Source organism: Girardinichthys multiradiatus, chromosome 1 (genome assembly GCF_021462225.1).
Source record: "Girardinichthys multiradiatus isolate DD_20200921_A chromosome 1, DD_fGirMul_XY1, whole genome shotgun sequence".
In the NCBI taxonomy this organism is placed as follows: Eukaryota; Metazoa; Chordata; class Actinopteri; order Cyprinodontiformes; family Goodeidae; genus Girardinichthys; species Girardinichthys multiradiatus.
The window spans coordinates 18,924,225-18,941,925 of record NC_061794.1 but is presented as its reverse complement, the minus strand read 5'-3'; the positions used below and the strand labels follow the sequence as shown (position 1 = coordinate 18,941,925).

Below are 17,701 nucleotides of genomic sequence, written 5' to 3'. Positions count from 1 at the left end.
CAACATCATTCTTGGGTGTTTGGATTGGAATAAAAGTAACCTTCAGGTAGGCCTATTATTTCTTCATACTATCGCATCTGTTTAGATAACTGAAAAAGAATATTTAAACCCAAACGTCTGGACAGCGGGTTAAGGTTATGTTAAAATGTAAAAATATTGTTTCAAATTATTGTGGTAAGGATATGATTAGGGCTGCATATTGTGCATTTTTCTGCCTATTTTCTTGTCTATTATTAGAACAGAATTCACGTCTGATATTGTTAACCGTCATAAATCATGCAATATTGACTCGTTTTACTTAAATGTGGGCTTTATAAAGAAATAAAAAAGAAATTCTAAAGTAGCCTATTTTACTAATATCTAGGCCTGTGTTACAATTACATGCATAGCTTAGATAAACATTTAAAGGCCAGATTGATAAAAATGTAAATAATGATATCAAACACGCTCAGATTTTACATCAAGACAAACAGGACATTTAATTATCCTAAAGTGAGATAATTCACTTGGGCCTGATGGAGTCTAAAACAATTTTTAAATTTAATTTCTTCTCATTTGAGACTTGAATTTATTATTTTTTTTCTTTGCACTAAATGACCCTTGGGAGGGTAATGTGTGCGTATAGGCTATGTTTGTTGTCATGGTCTCAGTAACCGTGGAGTGGAGACGCAAAGAGACCGGTAAAAATTTTGCAGAAGACCAAGTTATATTTGAAAGACGAACACACGCACACACACACACACACACACACACACATATATATATATATATATATATATATATATATATATATATATATATATGTATATATGTGTGTGTGTGTTTTGAATGAATCTCCAGCACATATAAGTTTTTGTTAACATTCCATGTTTCCACACCCATTTAAGAAAAAAAGCATATAAAAATTGCGTAGTATTTTTTTTAAAGATGTACAGCGCTAGGGCCATTTTTCCCATTTTGTCCCACTTTTTTAAAGCTCCTACTCTTACCCACAATCTGACCTGGGATCTGCGTTTGTTTCTGCGGCGGCAGATTCCTGCAGGAACAGCGGGAACCTGCAGTCACACAGCTGCTGCAGCTTATCTGCGATTGATTCAGACCTTGTCAGCGTGATTCTTTGAATGATCACAAGATCGTGTAGCAAAAAAAAAAAAAAAATAGCTACAGTAATTTTTAGTTCAGCAGTCTTCGTGGATGTTTACTGAGTTTCATATCTTCAATCGATTCAGTGCAGACCAAAATAAAGAGGCCTCTGTCCTGCACAGACAGTCCTATTGTCACTTTTGAAAATTCATAGAATTTGCTAAATCAATACGACTCCGGACATAAAGTCTATTTGTTGCAGTGTGTATTGTTTATAAGATTCTGCACTTTTGCCATTTTTCTGGCCCAGTCCCATGGGGGTTGCTAAGGAGATGTGACGCCGCCGCTCCGCTATTAATCAACTTTTACGACCAAATATGCCCGTCAGGGTGTCAGCTTATATTAACTGCTATCATTTTCTGCATTTTCAAACTGGACACTAAACGGAAAGTCAAGATATTCAATCATCAGCAACTGCGGTAAGCCTGCATTTTGTTTGCGTCTTTTTCAGGCCGCTACAAATACGCAGAGAACTATTCCAACTCACCCGATACTTATAACTGACTATCATGCATTTTAAAAATAAGACTAGTTCTAAACATCAGGGCATAGTTTGGTTCGGTGTGATCCAAATCTGCCCGGGACCATCTGGGGTGCTTCGGTGAGGCTGTGTGTGGTTTTGCGATATCTAGAGGATGTGGTGTTCAGAGACCGAGAAGCATAGGCTTCCCCTCGGAATGGGAAGGTGATGAGTGAGGCAGGTCTGGACTCGCTCAGCCCCCCTGGTACTATGTGACACCTCGATGGGACTACATACGTGCAATCACACCTGAATGAAGACGTGCTTGCGCGCTCCAGTGTGTGTGCGTTGAACCCCTTCCTATAGCTCGCTCTTTCTAAAACTTTCTATATCTTAGAAAGCATACTAACAGCCATTTTAAAATGCAACAGCGATAGTACAGCATTATTTGAATCTTGTTAGTTAGCTGTGGTAATTGCAGTTTTAACTATGTGCAGTAGATGTTTTTCTTGTGGACTGTATGGTTCTTCGCCCAGGGTGTCATTGTCTTGGAGGCCGCATGAGCACTTTGCTCCCCAAACAAACGTTTTGTTGATTATTGGCATGTGCTGTTAATAGGGCTGCTGTCTGTGTTGTTCACTGAATATGAACAACAAAATATGACCTTACACTGCATGCTGCTAATGTTCACTGAAGTTGGTATCTGATTCAAGATTCCAACTAAATGGTTACTTTATAGCTTTTCAGGGAATGTAAGCTGTATTTTATCATCTCTAGTTCAAAATCTAAAATACTTTGACTGGTCAAACTTGAACTAGATTTTTATACACTAAAGTCATTTGTTAAAACTCACTTTGCAATTGGTGAAAGCTTTATTCTTTTGTTGAAAACGCAATGCTTTTTAAGTTGTGTCCAGATTCTTTAAAATGTAGTCTTGGTTTGTGAAATATATTGAGAAACGTTTTTTCAGACAAAAATATTGAAATACATATCTAAGTCTCGGCATAGGAGGAGGGGCTTGCTGATAGCAACCTACAGGCTAGAACTGCCAATAATTAGGAATTCCACTCTTACTCCAAGGTTGGCATTTCAAACTGCGATAAAGTCTGACCAAGCTTCTGACTTACCTAGACCTCAAAATCGCCTGAGCTCTAATTCAATTATGTTTTTATTTTCCAAATACTTGATACCAAAATGTGTTCTCAGTACTACTTGCAGGCCAAGTACCACCAGTGGTATTTGTACCACCGTTTGAGAAATATATTGCTCTAGCTGAAAATGACACCAGTGTTTGGTTATATATTTAAATGTTAAAAAGAATGTTTTTTTCTTTTCTATTAAAACATTTATACTCAGTTATTATTTTAAATAATTAGTATTGATGAAACAAACATAATAAAAGATTTCTGTGTCTTGCAGAGCAATCTGCCCCTCTTCAGACTGCCCACCCTTTAAGATGTCCCAGTCCACTGTCGTTGAGGAAGGAGGCACCTTGGAGCACCTGTGGAGCTCTCTGTGAGTGAACATCTGCTGACTATTTTACATCGGTCATGTTTATATTAAAAAATACCTTTTTTTTTTTCTTTTTTAATCACTGCTTTTATGTAGATTAATTTTATTGATTACCCACTGAGTAAAAAAAAAAATTTTGCTTCCACTTTAATTTAGTTGATGATACAACATAATTTTGATGGTGAAGATAAACTATTATCTTTGTAGCATAAACCAAAGTTATCTATATAAAAACTTGCATTTGGAACTGAATTCTTCTAACAATCCAGTGGTGGTTTTTGAGGTGAGTGATATGGTACATTACCCAGGGTGCCATTCTGTCAGGGAGTGACGGGAGCAGTTGGAAAAAAAAATACCTATGTGTCAGTTGTGCCTGAAATAGCCTTCCTATTCCTTATTGTGATGTCCAATCATTAGGGATTTGTGATTGTAGGAAGAAATGGGTTTAGAAAACAGCAAGCTAATGGTGTCATAATTGGTATAGCATTGATTGAACATTGCTATTTGGTACTTAAAACCAAAGGTGTTTTTTTTAAGGACCTGGACTGCATTTCATGATCTGTAGTTCAATGTAAAATATATAATCTGAACTGTATGGTTTTACACTGAACATAGATCCTTTAAAACACAGTTTCAAATGTATTTCTGCAAAACTAAGGGTAGCATTTTTAATGCTTATTGGCATCTTGTCCACCTTAGATTGAGACAAGCATGGAAACCGCAACATGTAAACTGTTCAAACTTCTCCTACATTGAACATAGATTTTCTTTAAATAGGTTAGGTTTGTGAAACATGTTTTTGAAAAATATAACAAAATGACTTGTGTACACTAAAGCTAACATATTTCATAAATTTAACTTATTTATGATTATTTCATATCCCTGCTATTTTTGTCCTCCTAGAGAGCCAGACAGTACCTATTATGAGCTCCCCACAAACAGCCAGCGAGGTGAACACCCAGTAGCCTCTACGAGCACTCCAGGGAATCATGGAAACTGTGCAGAGGTCTCCATGGATGTCTACCACATCAGAGACATGAACGATAATGTAATGGTAGGAGCATAAGTTTTGCTTTAGTTTTAAGAAGCAGTTTTTTTTTGCTTATTTTTGTGAAATTATTTCTGATTTCTAAAAGGTTATTTGTACCCTCCTTATTCCTTCTATGCACAAACAGTTTTCCCCTTTTTGTTGTTATTTATTGTTCTTCCATTTGCCTCCTTTTAAATCAGAATTCCCTCTTATATAGTTTCCCTCTCCTCAGCAGATTTTTCCCTCTTTGTTTCTCTGCTGAGCAACCTGTTGGGACTGTGGGGTGGTGTGTGTATTAGTGTGTGTGTTGGGGAGGGATCACTAAATCCCATGGAGCCCCTTGCTGCTCCACTTTAGAGCCATCTGTTGGATGGTGTGTCTCCATGTGTGGATGCATTAACAAGCAAGCACATTACGTTTGCAGGTGAACGCTCTGCAGGTGGCAGAACTTTATTCTTGGGGAAAAAACACTTAAGAATTTCTTTTTAAAATAGAGTGATGGTTGCAGGGCTTGCTTTGGCATGGATCATCTTGTTAACTTAAATAAATCTGTGTTTCAAAATAAGAAATTCAACCACACCTCAGTGTTGTGTCCTTCCAATCTTGAATATTGGTCTCATGTCATCTTTAAGCAGGCAAGCCTGGACCTGCCTGACTGGTTAATGAATAGTCATGACAGAAAAAATAAAGGCGGGGTGAGAATTTGGTGTTAGATTGTTGTTAGAAGCAAAGCAAGTAAAGAAGGCCAAGTTGAGAGAGGGAAGTGGAGGAGAAAGAGGCAGGGCATCTCCAATCCTTGATCATGTCCAGCTGCACAGTAAGGTCACCTGGCTATGCAGATGTCAGATGTTACGGTTACACTTGACCGCGGAAGCATTGCAGAGACAGGTTTAACTTTTCAGGAGCCTTACGATGCTGTGTGATATGGTACGTTGATGCAAGTTTACAAATGTGTATATAGACTTTTAAGTGTTTGAAAATAATGGTCCAGAAGACTGTATAGCAGTTGTTTATGACATTCGTGAAGTGTTCTGGATAGCCTCCCTGTATTTAAATGTTTAATAATTGCATAGATGAAAAAATGTTTGAGACATGAATAGATTTTCATTGCTACTTGAATTTGAGCTTCTAAAACAAACAAAACTTAACGTATACTTAGAAATGAGTAATCTTTTAAGATTTGGGTTTCGATTACTTTCTGCTTTTGTTTGCAAAAGGTATTTGAGTATTAACTGTTTTGTATTTTCCTTCAGTTTGTGTGAGCCAGGTAAAATTAAGAGAATCATATTAAGAGGTAGTTTGGACCAGCCTGCACCGTGCTATTCCTATGGGTTTTACCTGAGCAGGAGAAACAGCAGCAGGCTGTAAACTCTGGCCTCCTGTTTGATTTTTTTTCTGACCTTAAATATATACTCACCAGCAACTTTATTAGGTACACCTTTACAATTTCTAGTAACATAAATGGCAAATAAGCATGCTTTTACAAAGAAAGTGCATGTAAGCATCCAGAGGTGGTAACCAAATTTTCCTGAAATTCAAACCAAGCATCAGAAATGGTAAAGAAACGGGAGTTAGGTGACTTGAAATGTGGCATGATTGTTGGTGGCTGGTCTCAGTATTTCAGAAATTGCTGACCTACTGGGATTTTCAACATATTTCAGGTTTTGAGAAAATGGTCCAGGAAAGAAAAAAACATCAAGTGCACTACTAGTCGGAGGACAGAGGAGAATGTGCAGATTGGTTTTTAATGATTGAAAGGCAAAAGTAGCTCAAATAGTAGCTCGTTTGAACCAAGGTATGCTAAATACTGTTACTAAAAGAACAACACATTGAACCTTGAAGCAATTGGCCTACAGCTGCAGAAAACTGCACAGTTCTGAATATTAGTTTAACCTGCAACATTCAGATTATCAGATCGAAATTTGGCATAAACAACATGGAACCATGGATCCATCCTGCCTTGTAGCAATGCGTAAGGCTGGTGGTTGGGCTGCAACAGTGTGGGGGATATTTTCTTGGCAACCTTTGGGCCCCTCATTACTATTTATACAATATATATTAGGTATTTTGGCCCTTGTACATAAAATACTTGTGCATCTAACCATTTTTTCTTTTTTTTTTCTTTTTGATTTTGTCAAACAAAAGACAAAACTCTCTTATTAGCTTCTATCATTATTATATTACAGATAGTGCTACAAGTTATTAAAATCTATGATTGTATTAATTAGGTTTTTGTAATTCAGTTTGATATCCCATTTTACTTGTATTCCATAATATTACTACACATTGGACAAAAGAACTTTGAACTCACCCATTTGCATTTTGCCTAAATATTCCAGCAGGGGGAAGCCTTGTTGCACTCAATTCTGCATTTACCTCCCATTTTCCTCACCTATATAACACATGCTTGCATCTGTTAAACAACATTTAGGCAGGTTCCACTTTTAATATGCTGTCATTTTGTTCATTCATGCAATTAAACTTCTATTGTTTGCCTTCTTCCAACAGAGGCATGTGATAAAACCATGTTTCCTTCTATGATGTTGAACTTTTTAAAAGTAATTTCTGTTTGTATCGTTTCAGGGTTTTGATATAACAAGTGGCTGTAAAAATGGGCGATAGTTATTTTATCCCGGGCCTATTGTGTTTTATTCACCCTGACAAGCGAAGGTAGCTGCGGCAGGCTTATCCTCCTGTCTAGGTGTTTTGAGCCTTTAAGCTTGGCTTTGAGTGACGGCAACCAGGATGACTGCCCATAGGGGACATCACATGATGCTGACATGAGAAACACGTACACACACATAAACACACACACGCTTGCTCACACAGTTGCAGTGGAGGTTTTAGCTCTTGTTTCAACTTGTTGTGTGAATTCAGTTCAGGTATTAACCGAGAGCGCACCTGGGAGTGTATGCATGTGTCAGTGTGTGTGTATGTGCCTGTGTGAGTGAACGATTTTTTTTTTTTTTTGCTGTTGACACATACACCTGATCTTCTTTTGTGGCCAAAAAGCTTCTTTAATAATAGAGTTGGGTAGTAAACAGACATTAGGGGGACATCACAATTACTCTTTATATCCTATTTATAAGGAAGGCAAACATCAGTATAGATGCTAATTTCCATATATTTTAGGTGGATATGGGAGAAAATCTCTCTCTGCAAATGTTGCCTGTTTGGAGCTAAGCAATTTCAGTGCTTATCATTTTCTCAGAATATGACTTTATCTGATATACTGTGCAGCACATACCTGAGACTCAATGAGTCAATATATGGATCCAAGCATCAACACTTTTATGAAATTATATGCATAGTTTGCATTAAGTTTTGGACATCTGCCTTTGCTTTCTTCTGCTGAACAATTGAATGAAAATATACATTTGTGTGTGGGATAGTTTTTGAAATACAACAGATCAACACCACAATGGAAAGTTTTAGAAAGTGAAGGGATGTGGTGCATTGAGTAAAAGTTTGAAATAGGTGTATCTAACAAAAGAGAGCTGCGATGGAAAAGTCCTGCTCTTTTATGGAAATCTTAAGTTATATACTTTAGGTAAATTAAAGCCACAGTATGTATTAGAATCAGCTGTATATTCCAAGTATGTTCACACGAACAAGGAATCTGACTTCTCTTAACCTTTGGTATACATACAGGGTTTTTGCAAAAGAGGAAGAGAAGGTTGAATGTAGGAAAAAATACAAGTTAAAATGTCATATCTGTTTGAACGTTATGGCACCTTTATATTGTTAAATTAGTGTGTGAGCTGGATTTGACCGTTTCTGCTGCTTGAAGGAAGGAATGAAGGAAGGAAGGAAGGAAGGAATGAAGGAAGGAAGGAAAGAAGGAAAGAAGGAAAGAAAAAGAAAGAGAAAATTTATTTTGCAGTTTTAAGTTTCTTTAATTTGAGCATATTTTCTTGAAATATATTGGCTCATTGATATGTGTTAGAAAGGTTATCCAGCAAAAAAGTATGTGTTTGATAAATGCATGCTGACCTGCCAATGTATACATACCCTTTGAACCTGTCCCTGTTTTGTCATTATGACCTTAAACCTAAATTGAATTTAATGGGATTTTTTTATCTGACTGAACAATCACAAAGTAGTGCGAAATTGTGAAATGGAAGAAAAGGTATTAAAGATTTTACATTTTTCACAAAGAAAAATCTAAAAAGTATGCTGTGCATTTGTGTTCAGTTACCAGAGGTACATATTTTGCAGAACCAATCTCTGCTTCAGTTACAGTTGCAAGTCTTTTGTCGTATGTCACTACCATCTTTGAAAATCTAGCCTCTGAAATCGTTGCACATTCTTGTTTGCAAAATGGCTAAAGCTCAGTCAGATTGGATGGAGTTTGTGTGCATATATTGGTTTTAAATTATTTATTTAGTTTTGGAATTGATTAGGCCATTCTAAAACATGAGAATACAGCCTTGTACCGATTTTCTTGCGGGATTGCCCTTTATTTAGCTCCATCTATCTTTTCAGACCAACGTCCCTGTCCCTGCTAAAGACATCCCCACAGCCTGATGCTGTCGCAACCAGGAAATATGCAGTGTAGACTCAGGGGGACTGATTTTATATTCAGCAATAGTTCAGTGGACATTAATGCTTTTTCAAGGCACTGAACATAACATGTAAGCACATGCCTAACAAGACTTGCAATTTTCCTGAGACTGTATAAATCAACAAGTTCACATTTTATCAAAAAAATACTGTGACTTTTTCTTAAATGGATGCATCTGAAACCAACAATAAAGATCAAGTACTGTTGATTTTGTTTAACAAATACTTTTTTTTGCGTGCTGCAGTTAAAACACTATTGATTGCAAAATCTTTTTCAAGTTTATTTATGTAGCACCTTTCATACACAAGAAAAAAACGTTATCAAAGGAAAGACAAAAAGAAAATAATAAAAACTATGTGAAATATAGCAGATGCCTTTAGGACCCATGTCTTATATTATTGCAGTTGTATTAACATTCAGCTGACATTGGGTTTAAAAATATGCTCTTCAAAAATGTGTCAATCAGATTTTAAAGAACTTGAAATGCCCTTTGTGCATTCAAAATAAAACTAGTATATTCATTATCTCAATGTGGTATAGTTTATGTAAAAAGTAATGACTGTGAATCTGCGGATAATTGGCATTTTTGATTTTCATCCTCATGCTTGTAAAGTTCTTCTAAGTCTCTGTTTCTGAGAATGTGTTATTGGCTTTATTGGTCAAGTCTGTGTGCACAAACAAAGTCAAACTCCTTGTTTGTGCACACAAACTTGGCCAATAACGCTGATTCTGATTCTTATTTAGAGTTAGATTGATCTACAATGCGGGAAGGTGGGGGTTCTGACCTTTGAACTTTGGTTCTTTTGTGTGTTTTGATTTTTTCCTCCCTTTCTCTTTCTCTCTCTTTCTTTCTCCATGTCTCTTCTCTCCCACAGTCTTTATCTTGCTCTCTATGTCAGACCAGACAGTGTTGACTTAGAGTAGGCCTTTACAAGGTGTTTCGGAGCATGTGTGTACATGCGCCCCGGCATTGCCGTCTATGTCCGGGCATGCCATAATTAGAATATCGTACCATTTTTTGGGTTCCCATCCCTCTTTTCCTTCTCCACTTCTCTCCACTCATCTCAGTGTATCTTTCCTCTCTCTCCACACCAGTCCTCACCTCTTTTCCCCCTGTCCTGTCAGCCCATGTGTCTGTGAGTGTGCGGTAGAACATGTCCAATGATGTACACCTGGCTTGAAGTCTGAGGTTACAGGCTATGCTCCTACACTCTGCGGTGCTCTGCTGTTTTTGGACGTTTGACTGTTTGAAGATTTGACAAATGAGACCAATGCTCTAGAGGATGTACTACGTGAAAAAGAAGGTAAAACATTTATTTTGTCTGGCTGGTAGGTTATATTTGTAATGCAAAAATCTGGTTTGTATTTATAATCCAGATTATGTTGGATTTATTTAAGTGATAATTTTGCACTTTCTTTTGCTCAATTGTATGGATTGTGATTATGAAAAATACTGTTAATGCTCATCACGCAAAGCGAACGGGTGGACTTGCTGGCTTTGTGGTTTATGAATTTTTGGTTATCCTTTGCGTGTGTTTTTGTGGACATACTGTAATGGTAATCACAAGGTAGTTGGTAGTTTGTATGCAGCTGCGATTGGGCCTAAAAGATGGCATTAACAGTTTCTTGCGGGTGCATCAAATCTTGGCTTTTTACAAACATGCCTGAGAAGAAGCAATGGGAAATAGCAAGCACTTAGGCAGACCACGTCATATCCGTGTTTTTCAATATGCATCATGTAGCCCTCACAGAAGGTGCAGGAGGGACCTCTGTACATCTGCCACTCACTTGCACACAACTTTGAGTGTTATGCAGAAATGCAGAGTTATATGTAGACACCAACTAGTTACACGTGCAGCATTGCACAATGCACACACTGATCTCCCTCTTCCACTGTAACCCGACCTCCCTTAAGCTTCCAAAACCTCTGTCTCTCTCACACCTCTACCTGTGTCCTCCCTCTGCCTTCCTGCTCCCTCCCTTTTTCACCCATTTCATTCTCTTGCCTCATCGTTTCTCCCCACAGTCCCAGTACAACTTGCTGAGCAGCAGCATGGAAAGCCTGGGGAGTCGTGCCACATCCGCCAGCCCCTACAGCTCCGAGAACACGTCTTCGTCGGCCGTGCCCACCCCCTCACCTTACTCCCAGCCCAACTCCACCTTTGAGGGTCTGTCCCCTGCCCCAGCAATCCCCTCCAACACCGACTACCCGGGGCCGCACGTGTTCCAGGTGTCCTTCCAGCAGTCCAGCACCGCCAAGTCCGCCACATGGACCGTGAGTAGACAAACACACACACGTTTGCGGCCTTGACATGCAGCTACTCTGTCTGTGCATGCAGGAGCTCTCTCTCTTGCTGTCTCAGTGTTAGTCACACACTCATCAATATTCACACAGAGACACTCATTCTCACACACTCACCTCAGCCAGCACATGTGCAGGCGTGTTGAATGCAAGCAAAAGCAGGTTTAGTAATTTATCTTGTCTTCTATTGAAAATGTAGAAATCTGTTTGATGAACACAGCAGAGAAAGTCCGGCCAAAGGGATCTTAAAGAAAATAATTTTTCCAAATCTGTGCACCGACACATAGTTTTGAAAATGTTAAATTAATGGCACTCAATGTGCGTCCCAGGCTTGTGGCAAATACTGTATGTGTTGCAGTAGACGACATGGTAATAAAATTGTAAGAGTAATGCTATAAACGTTTTGACTTTTGAGATATGCATCATCGGAAACACAAGTTTGGTATAAAGGGAAGCCCGTACACTTGATCTTCACAGCATGTTTTCATTCTACTTGGATCAGATCTAATTGCTCGAACCTTAAAGGGCATGCCTTTACAGCCCTGTACCTACAACATCAAATATCTCTTGTTGATATGAATCACACTATTGGTTAAAAAAGTCCCATCGGTTGTAGAGTTTAAAGAAGCACCAATCATCGGACTGGAATTGGACAATTAGCAATGCGTCTCATACTGTAAAGCAATTTTTTTGTCCTGTTTATAAAGTGCAGCAAAACTAATAACTCCAACCTTTTTCAAGCTGTAAACCTATCAACCAACAGCATGTATTTTGATGCAGTCTTTTTGAGTTAAACAGATATCAGGTACAGGTTCAGACGCTTTGACACCTAAATGGGGATAACTTTGTAATACCATAATTTTCTGTTGGATTCTAAACTACTAACTGTATCAAAGAACCTGCAGTATTTTTTTGTTGTCATAGTCCTGTTGTACTAGAATCAGCAGGTCAGACCTCAAAGAAAAGTGGAATATCGGCCAGAATAAGCTTGATCGTTTCATCTGTATTTGAGTAAGTACCCTCAGAGAAACCTAAACAAGGATATTTACATTAGAAGCAAAATGGAGTATAAGGTGATGTCACAGTGGTGAGAGACAGGTGAAATGGGAGCTGCGTAAATTGTCATGAACCAATGAGAAACCTCGTGCTGGAAAGGTGTCACCTCCAACTGTCACACAGTTGACCTCCCTGAAACAAGAGAAACAAGAGACAAACTGCTCTTCCCTCACGCTGTGTGTAAGACTGAAGTCCTTGGGGGCTGAATGTTTGCTTGGAGTAACCATGCGTGATGGACTCCTTCACTCAGTCCTCAGTGATGTAAGAAGATCCCCCTTTGGACATTAGAGCAGTGGTCTTTGACCTGCTGCTTTTATTCTCTGTCTTTTCCCTCTTCCCCATCTTAGCACGCACTCATGGCTGTCACCTCTGGCACCGAAAGGTTTTCTTTCTATGCTCTGCTAAATTATGTCTAGCATCCCCTTTGTCTACTTACAATCTCTCAGCCACATTACATTTACATAATTCAAACACAACACAATAAAAAAGGTTAGACTGAAGGAAATAATGCAATGAATGAAGTACAGATTCCTCTGCTGGCTTTTAAAAAGTGGTTCTTTCATCAGATCCTTGATAGAGTTGATAAAAAATGACTCTCGGCAAACTTGGCCAATATTTCATGGAGATCTACAGCAGAAAGAAATGTAATTAAGCTCCTGATACTGCTGGAGGGCTTATCAACCTACTGAACTACACAGATCACTTTAAAAAAATTAGAAACCCTGCAGGTAGAATTCTGCTCACACAGGTAAATAGATTTGTTTGAAATTTGACATCTTTAGCCAAAATGCTTTTATATTTCCGCTGTTAACAGGAAACTAAATTTTATAGAAAAGATGGAGAAATATTTGAAAAAGTTTTGTTTTACCATTATAAAATTATCAAAGGAGGTATTATAAATTTGTATTATTAATTAGCAAATCAAGCTTGGCTTTTGAACCAGTTTCTTTAGACCAAGTTTGGCGTAGAGGCCTAAAAAAAGTTAAATTTACAAAATATTTTTCTGAGCTAAATAGAGATAGTTTGAGCAACCTGAAAAACCATAAAATTCAATAAAGTTAATTTGAATTGCGGATCTTTTTTTTTTTTATATCTTGCCAGTTTACAACTAATGTCTTCTCAGTGCACTTTTCAAGATTCAATTCATTACCAGAAATATATAAACAAATACATTCAATACAACCCAATTATCAGATTCAAATTTAACTACATACATTCTAATTTGGTCCTTAAAACTCTGTTTATGGTGCCAATCTGTACAAAACTATCTGTCTAAGGAGGCCCAGCTGATTGGTTTGAGTCCCTGACTTTGCTGGGCAAGTGGCCTCAATGGAAAGGAACAACTCCCTTTTAACAGAAAGAAACCTCCAGCCAAACCTGGCTCAGTATCAGCAGCGAGCTGCCATGACCGAGTAGGGATTGAGAAGACAAAGTAGACAAAGAAAGAAACAGATCATAAGAACAGGAGTGCTTGCTTTGGTGAAGAAAACCTGACTGAACTCATGAATTCATTATTTAAATGCATGAAGTTTAAAATGTAATGTACCCCTACCAAACAGCCTGATACCTTTGGTTTGTAGCTGTAACGCTGGCAAAAGTCACTTATTGATGATTAGAAGATAAGGCACTACTTTTCCCACTATTTTTCTCTGAGGGGTTAACTGACACAAAACCATGTTTGAGTAAAAAATGACTTTAGGTGATGACCCAGCATAAAATGGGATAGAGATGATAACCTGTGATTATTTTAATGCCTCCACTGCCATTAAACAGGGGGATCAGAGTGAGGGAGAAACGAGTTGATTTAATCTTATTTAATCTCTTATAATGCTTTGTTCCGTCTTCTAGGCTTGGTGATAAAATTGGTGGAATGAAATCAGGGTAGGATCAAAAAGTAGCTGCTCCTAAACTAAACTGAAGCAACTCATTTCTTGTTAACCAAACAAATAGACTTGCTGCTAAGAACATTTATGGAAGTCTTAAACAAAAAGAAAGTCCCTTGCAAATGTTTTTGTGCCTCTTAAAACGTTTTTGATGTGTTATCACATTACAAGATAAGATAACAGAATAACTTTATTGATCCCACAGGAAATTGTCGTGCCAGGGTTTTAATACAAAAGAACATACACCACAAACATCAGTGGATTTTACTGGATTTTATGGGATGAACCAACACAAAGTAGCACATTACCGTGCAGTGCCAGTAAATTGATTCATTTTATTCATTATGTTCTTTTTTTTGTCTCGGTTCATGGTTTATGTTTTTTCAATGTTTTGGAACATGATTAAGTTATTAATATAACTATCAGAGCAAGCAATTGTATAAAACAAAACAAATGAAAATAATAATTCTAAAGACAAAAAAAGAAATGCACAAAACCACCTGATTGGTTTGATCCCCATTCCTATGGGACAGTTGTATTAATAACATCACATTTCAGTTTTCTTATTGTCTGTATCCTGTAAAATCAGAAGTGTCTTGTTCATTTGTGTTGAGCACCAGTCAATACTGTCTATAACCATCTTTCTCTGCAGTTATTGCTGCGAGTCTTTTGGGCTGCAGCATGTGTCTCTCAGCTTTGCACATCCAGGGATGGACATCTTTGCCCATTATTCTCTTCAAAACAGCTCAAGCTATGTCAGATTGGATTGAGGATGCCTGAGCATCTCTATTTTCAGTCCTGCCACTTAAGACCTACTTAGGTCTGAACTTTGACTGAGCCATTCTAAAACAGGAATTTGCTTTGATTTAATCAATTCCATTGTTGTTCTGGCCATATTTGTAGAATCATCCCTTTGAAAGATGAACCTCTGGTCCAATCTGATGTTTTGTGAATCTGGCAGGTTTTGTTTCAGAACTGCCTTGTATTTACCTCCATTCCAATCATCTCTGACCAGCTTTCTGATCCCTGCTGAAAAAAAACACCTCACTGCAAGATGCTGCCACCACCATGTTTCAAAGTGGGGATGGTGTGTTCATGTTGATTTTTGAATGCATTTGAAAGCACTGGATTTTATTTAGAGGTACCAGAGTAAAGGGGACTTAATACATACACCATCGGTCAAACGTTTTTGATATACTTTCTCACTTAATGGGTCTCTTTATTTGCATGACTATTTACATTGTAGATTTTCTCCAAAGGCAAAAAGACTGTGAATGAACACTCAAAGAATTATGTAGTAACAAAAAGTGTGTAATCACTCGTATGGTTTTCCAAACTGTCTTGAAAGGACTTCTCAGAGGTGCAATGAGAGACGGCCAAAGGTTAATTTTTCAGTCATCACAGTAAAGGGCAGCTACTTTAAGAAATCTAAAATAAAAAATAAAAAAACCATTTAAAGTTCTTTTACGATATTTGTTTGCCACATAATTCCATATGTGTTCATTCACAATTTTGATGCCTTCAGTGAGAATCTGCGTACAATGTAAATAGTCATAAACATAAAGAAAACCACTAAATGACAAATTGTTTCTACAACTTACGGTAGTGTATTTCTGATTTTTAGTAGTAAGAAAAATCTTGAAAACCGTATCTCATTTTTAGTACATTTCACAACCAGGTAAGTACTATTTTATGTTGGTCTATAACATAAAATTCCAGGAAAACATAAAAGTTTGTGAGTATGAATATATTTATGCAGCACTGTAAATGTATACACTTGCCAGGTAGCAAAAAAAATTGCTAAGATCATTATTCTGTATTTAAAGATCTGCAAAGTAAATATAAGAATGATTGTTCTTTTAACCAATAGAACAGCACCGCCAAAGATTAGAATTTCTATCATTCATTTTTGCCTTCTTAGAAGTAGGGATTGCTTAGTAGATGAGTCATATAAGCTCTTTGCTAAATGTAGTTTAAGGCCCAAGTTTCATGTTCATTCCTTGTAGCCTCAGTTAGTGGGAAATGCCAATAGGGGCATACTGACTATAATCAGTTGCCTCCTTTCCCAGCTCTTTGCTTCCCACTAAGACTGGGTGGCAAAGCATCACTTTTGGAGATTACAAGAAATTGAGCTACATGTTGCATCAAGCTTTTATAGTTAAATCCTATCCTCTCAGGTCTTCAGCCACACTTGTGACGAAATGTTAGATGTATGGCCGCACACATGCGGATCTGCCATTAAAAGAGGCCAGAGAACAGAAGAACCGATTCTTTTTTTTCCATCTTTCAAAATGTTTCCACAGACCATAAGCCTATCCAAGCCCATGTTAAGCCAGCCTGGTAATCCCCCCTCCTTGTCTAGTCAAGACACCACACATTAGTGATAATAGCTCTGAAACTCTCCCGCTCTCCTGCCTCTTAAAGATGATGCCTTGGCTTGGATGCAGACGAGCGTCACCACTGCTTGAAATGAGATCTAACACCTCAGCATTGTCAAATTATAAGACCTCTTTCCATACACCCAGACTCAGCATGTGTGCGTATGTGTGAGTGTGTGCATGAAAACCGTATGTGATGGGAGCGGGCTGTGTGGGGGTGTGTGTGATATGCCTGAAATGCAGGCTGCAGCATGTACTTCACTACAGCTTGAGAGGAGCTCCTCTTCCCAGCTATTAGCGTCTCTCCGTTAGGACACAGGTCTCAACAGGTCTTGCACAATACATTTTTCCCTTCCTTTCCAAATGCATCATCCACAGCCACATCACCACCACTCTCCCTGCCAAGCAATGAAATCTGGGGAAAACTCACTTGATAAGAGATAGCTCTTAGATGAGATTCTATGACTGAAACTAAAATGATAGTTTATACTTTATTAAAAGCATTAAGTGGATGTATGGACATATAAAAATATTTATACCAATGGCAGAAATAGGTTCAAAGAAATATTTAAATCCCTCCAACATGTTTTAAAGACTTTTCCATTGATTGTTGAGAAGCATATAAATCTTTTTTCGATATGCCATTTTGAAATAAAATGTAAAAAAAAGCAAAAACTGAAAGCAAACGTATTGGTTAATTGAAAGATTTAAATCTAAATCTACCAGAGGTATGAATAATTTAGCTCTTAACTGCATACATTAATCAGTTGTTTATCACTACCATTTGCAAGCGATTGACTGTGGTAGCCAGGGCAGTTTTTTGCATGAACAACGCTCCAGTATATTTTATGTTATTAAGCAAATCATTTAGGTAGTCCAAATTTTTGGTTTTCAGGAGTGGAATAAATGTTTCATGAAACACAAACTGTGTTTTAAAGAACCTACGTTCAGTGACCAATTTATTTCAGGTGTTCATGATACGTCTTAAACTGCTTTTCAGAGAATCTGTGTGCAGAGTTTTTTTATAATGCAGTTTAGGTTTAAGGAGTTTAATTGCCGTAGATTATGCCCTAAAGATGATAAAATGTTCTCCAGATTTCACAAAAATATACTAGCCCTTTGTCTTAACACCAGATAAGAATTTGTGACTCAGAAGCTGTGAACAGTTACAAACATCAGCTTCATTAGCCACCCAAGTGAAACAATCAGTGCAAAACAGTCCCTGTTAACTAGACAGCAAACATGCAAATTGTTCAGGGGACAACTGAAATCTACTTTAATAATGACAAATAATATTTTCTTTTTTATTTCCCCCCCGAGTGCCATGATAAAATGTTACCCTGAGTGGTAAGCTATTTCACCCATAGGAATAA

General features: G+C 37.7%; 1 protein-coding gene across 4 annotated transcripts in view; it reads left to right on the top strand.

Annotated features, from left to right (window-relative positions):
- tp73 (tumor protein p73) overlaps window positions 1-17,701 on the top strand; it is a 34,123-nt gene that overhangs the window by 3,443 nt on the left and 12,979 nt on the right. Inside the window, exons 1-4 of one of the 4 annotated variants that reach the window (XM_047355954.1) lie at window positions 28-46; window positions 3,023-3,118; window positions 4,019-4,169; window positions 10,736-10,984. In XM_047355954.1, the coding sequence (XP_047211910.1) occupies window positions 3,060-3,118; window positions 4,019-4,169; window positions 10,736-10,984 (459 nt within the window). In that variant the 5' untranslated portion in view covers window positions 28-46; window positions 3,023-3,059. Of the gene's footprint in view, window positions 1-27; window positions 47-1,039; window positions 1,563-3,022; window positions 3,119-4,018; window positions 4,170-9,785; window positions 10,014-10,735; window positions 10,985-17,701 lie in introns of those variants that run through there. The other 3 variants (XM_047355873.1, XM_047355804.1, XM_047355968.1) reach the window with 3 other exon arrangements.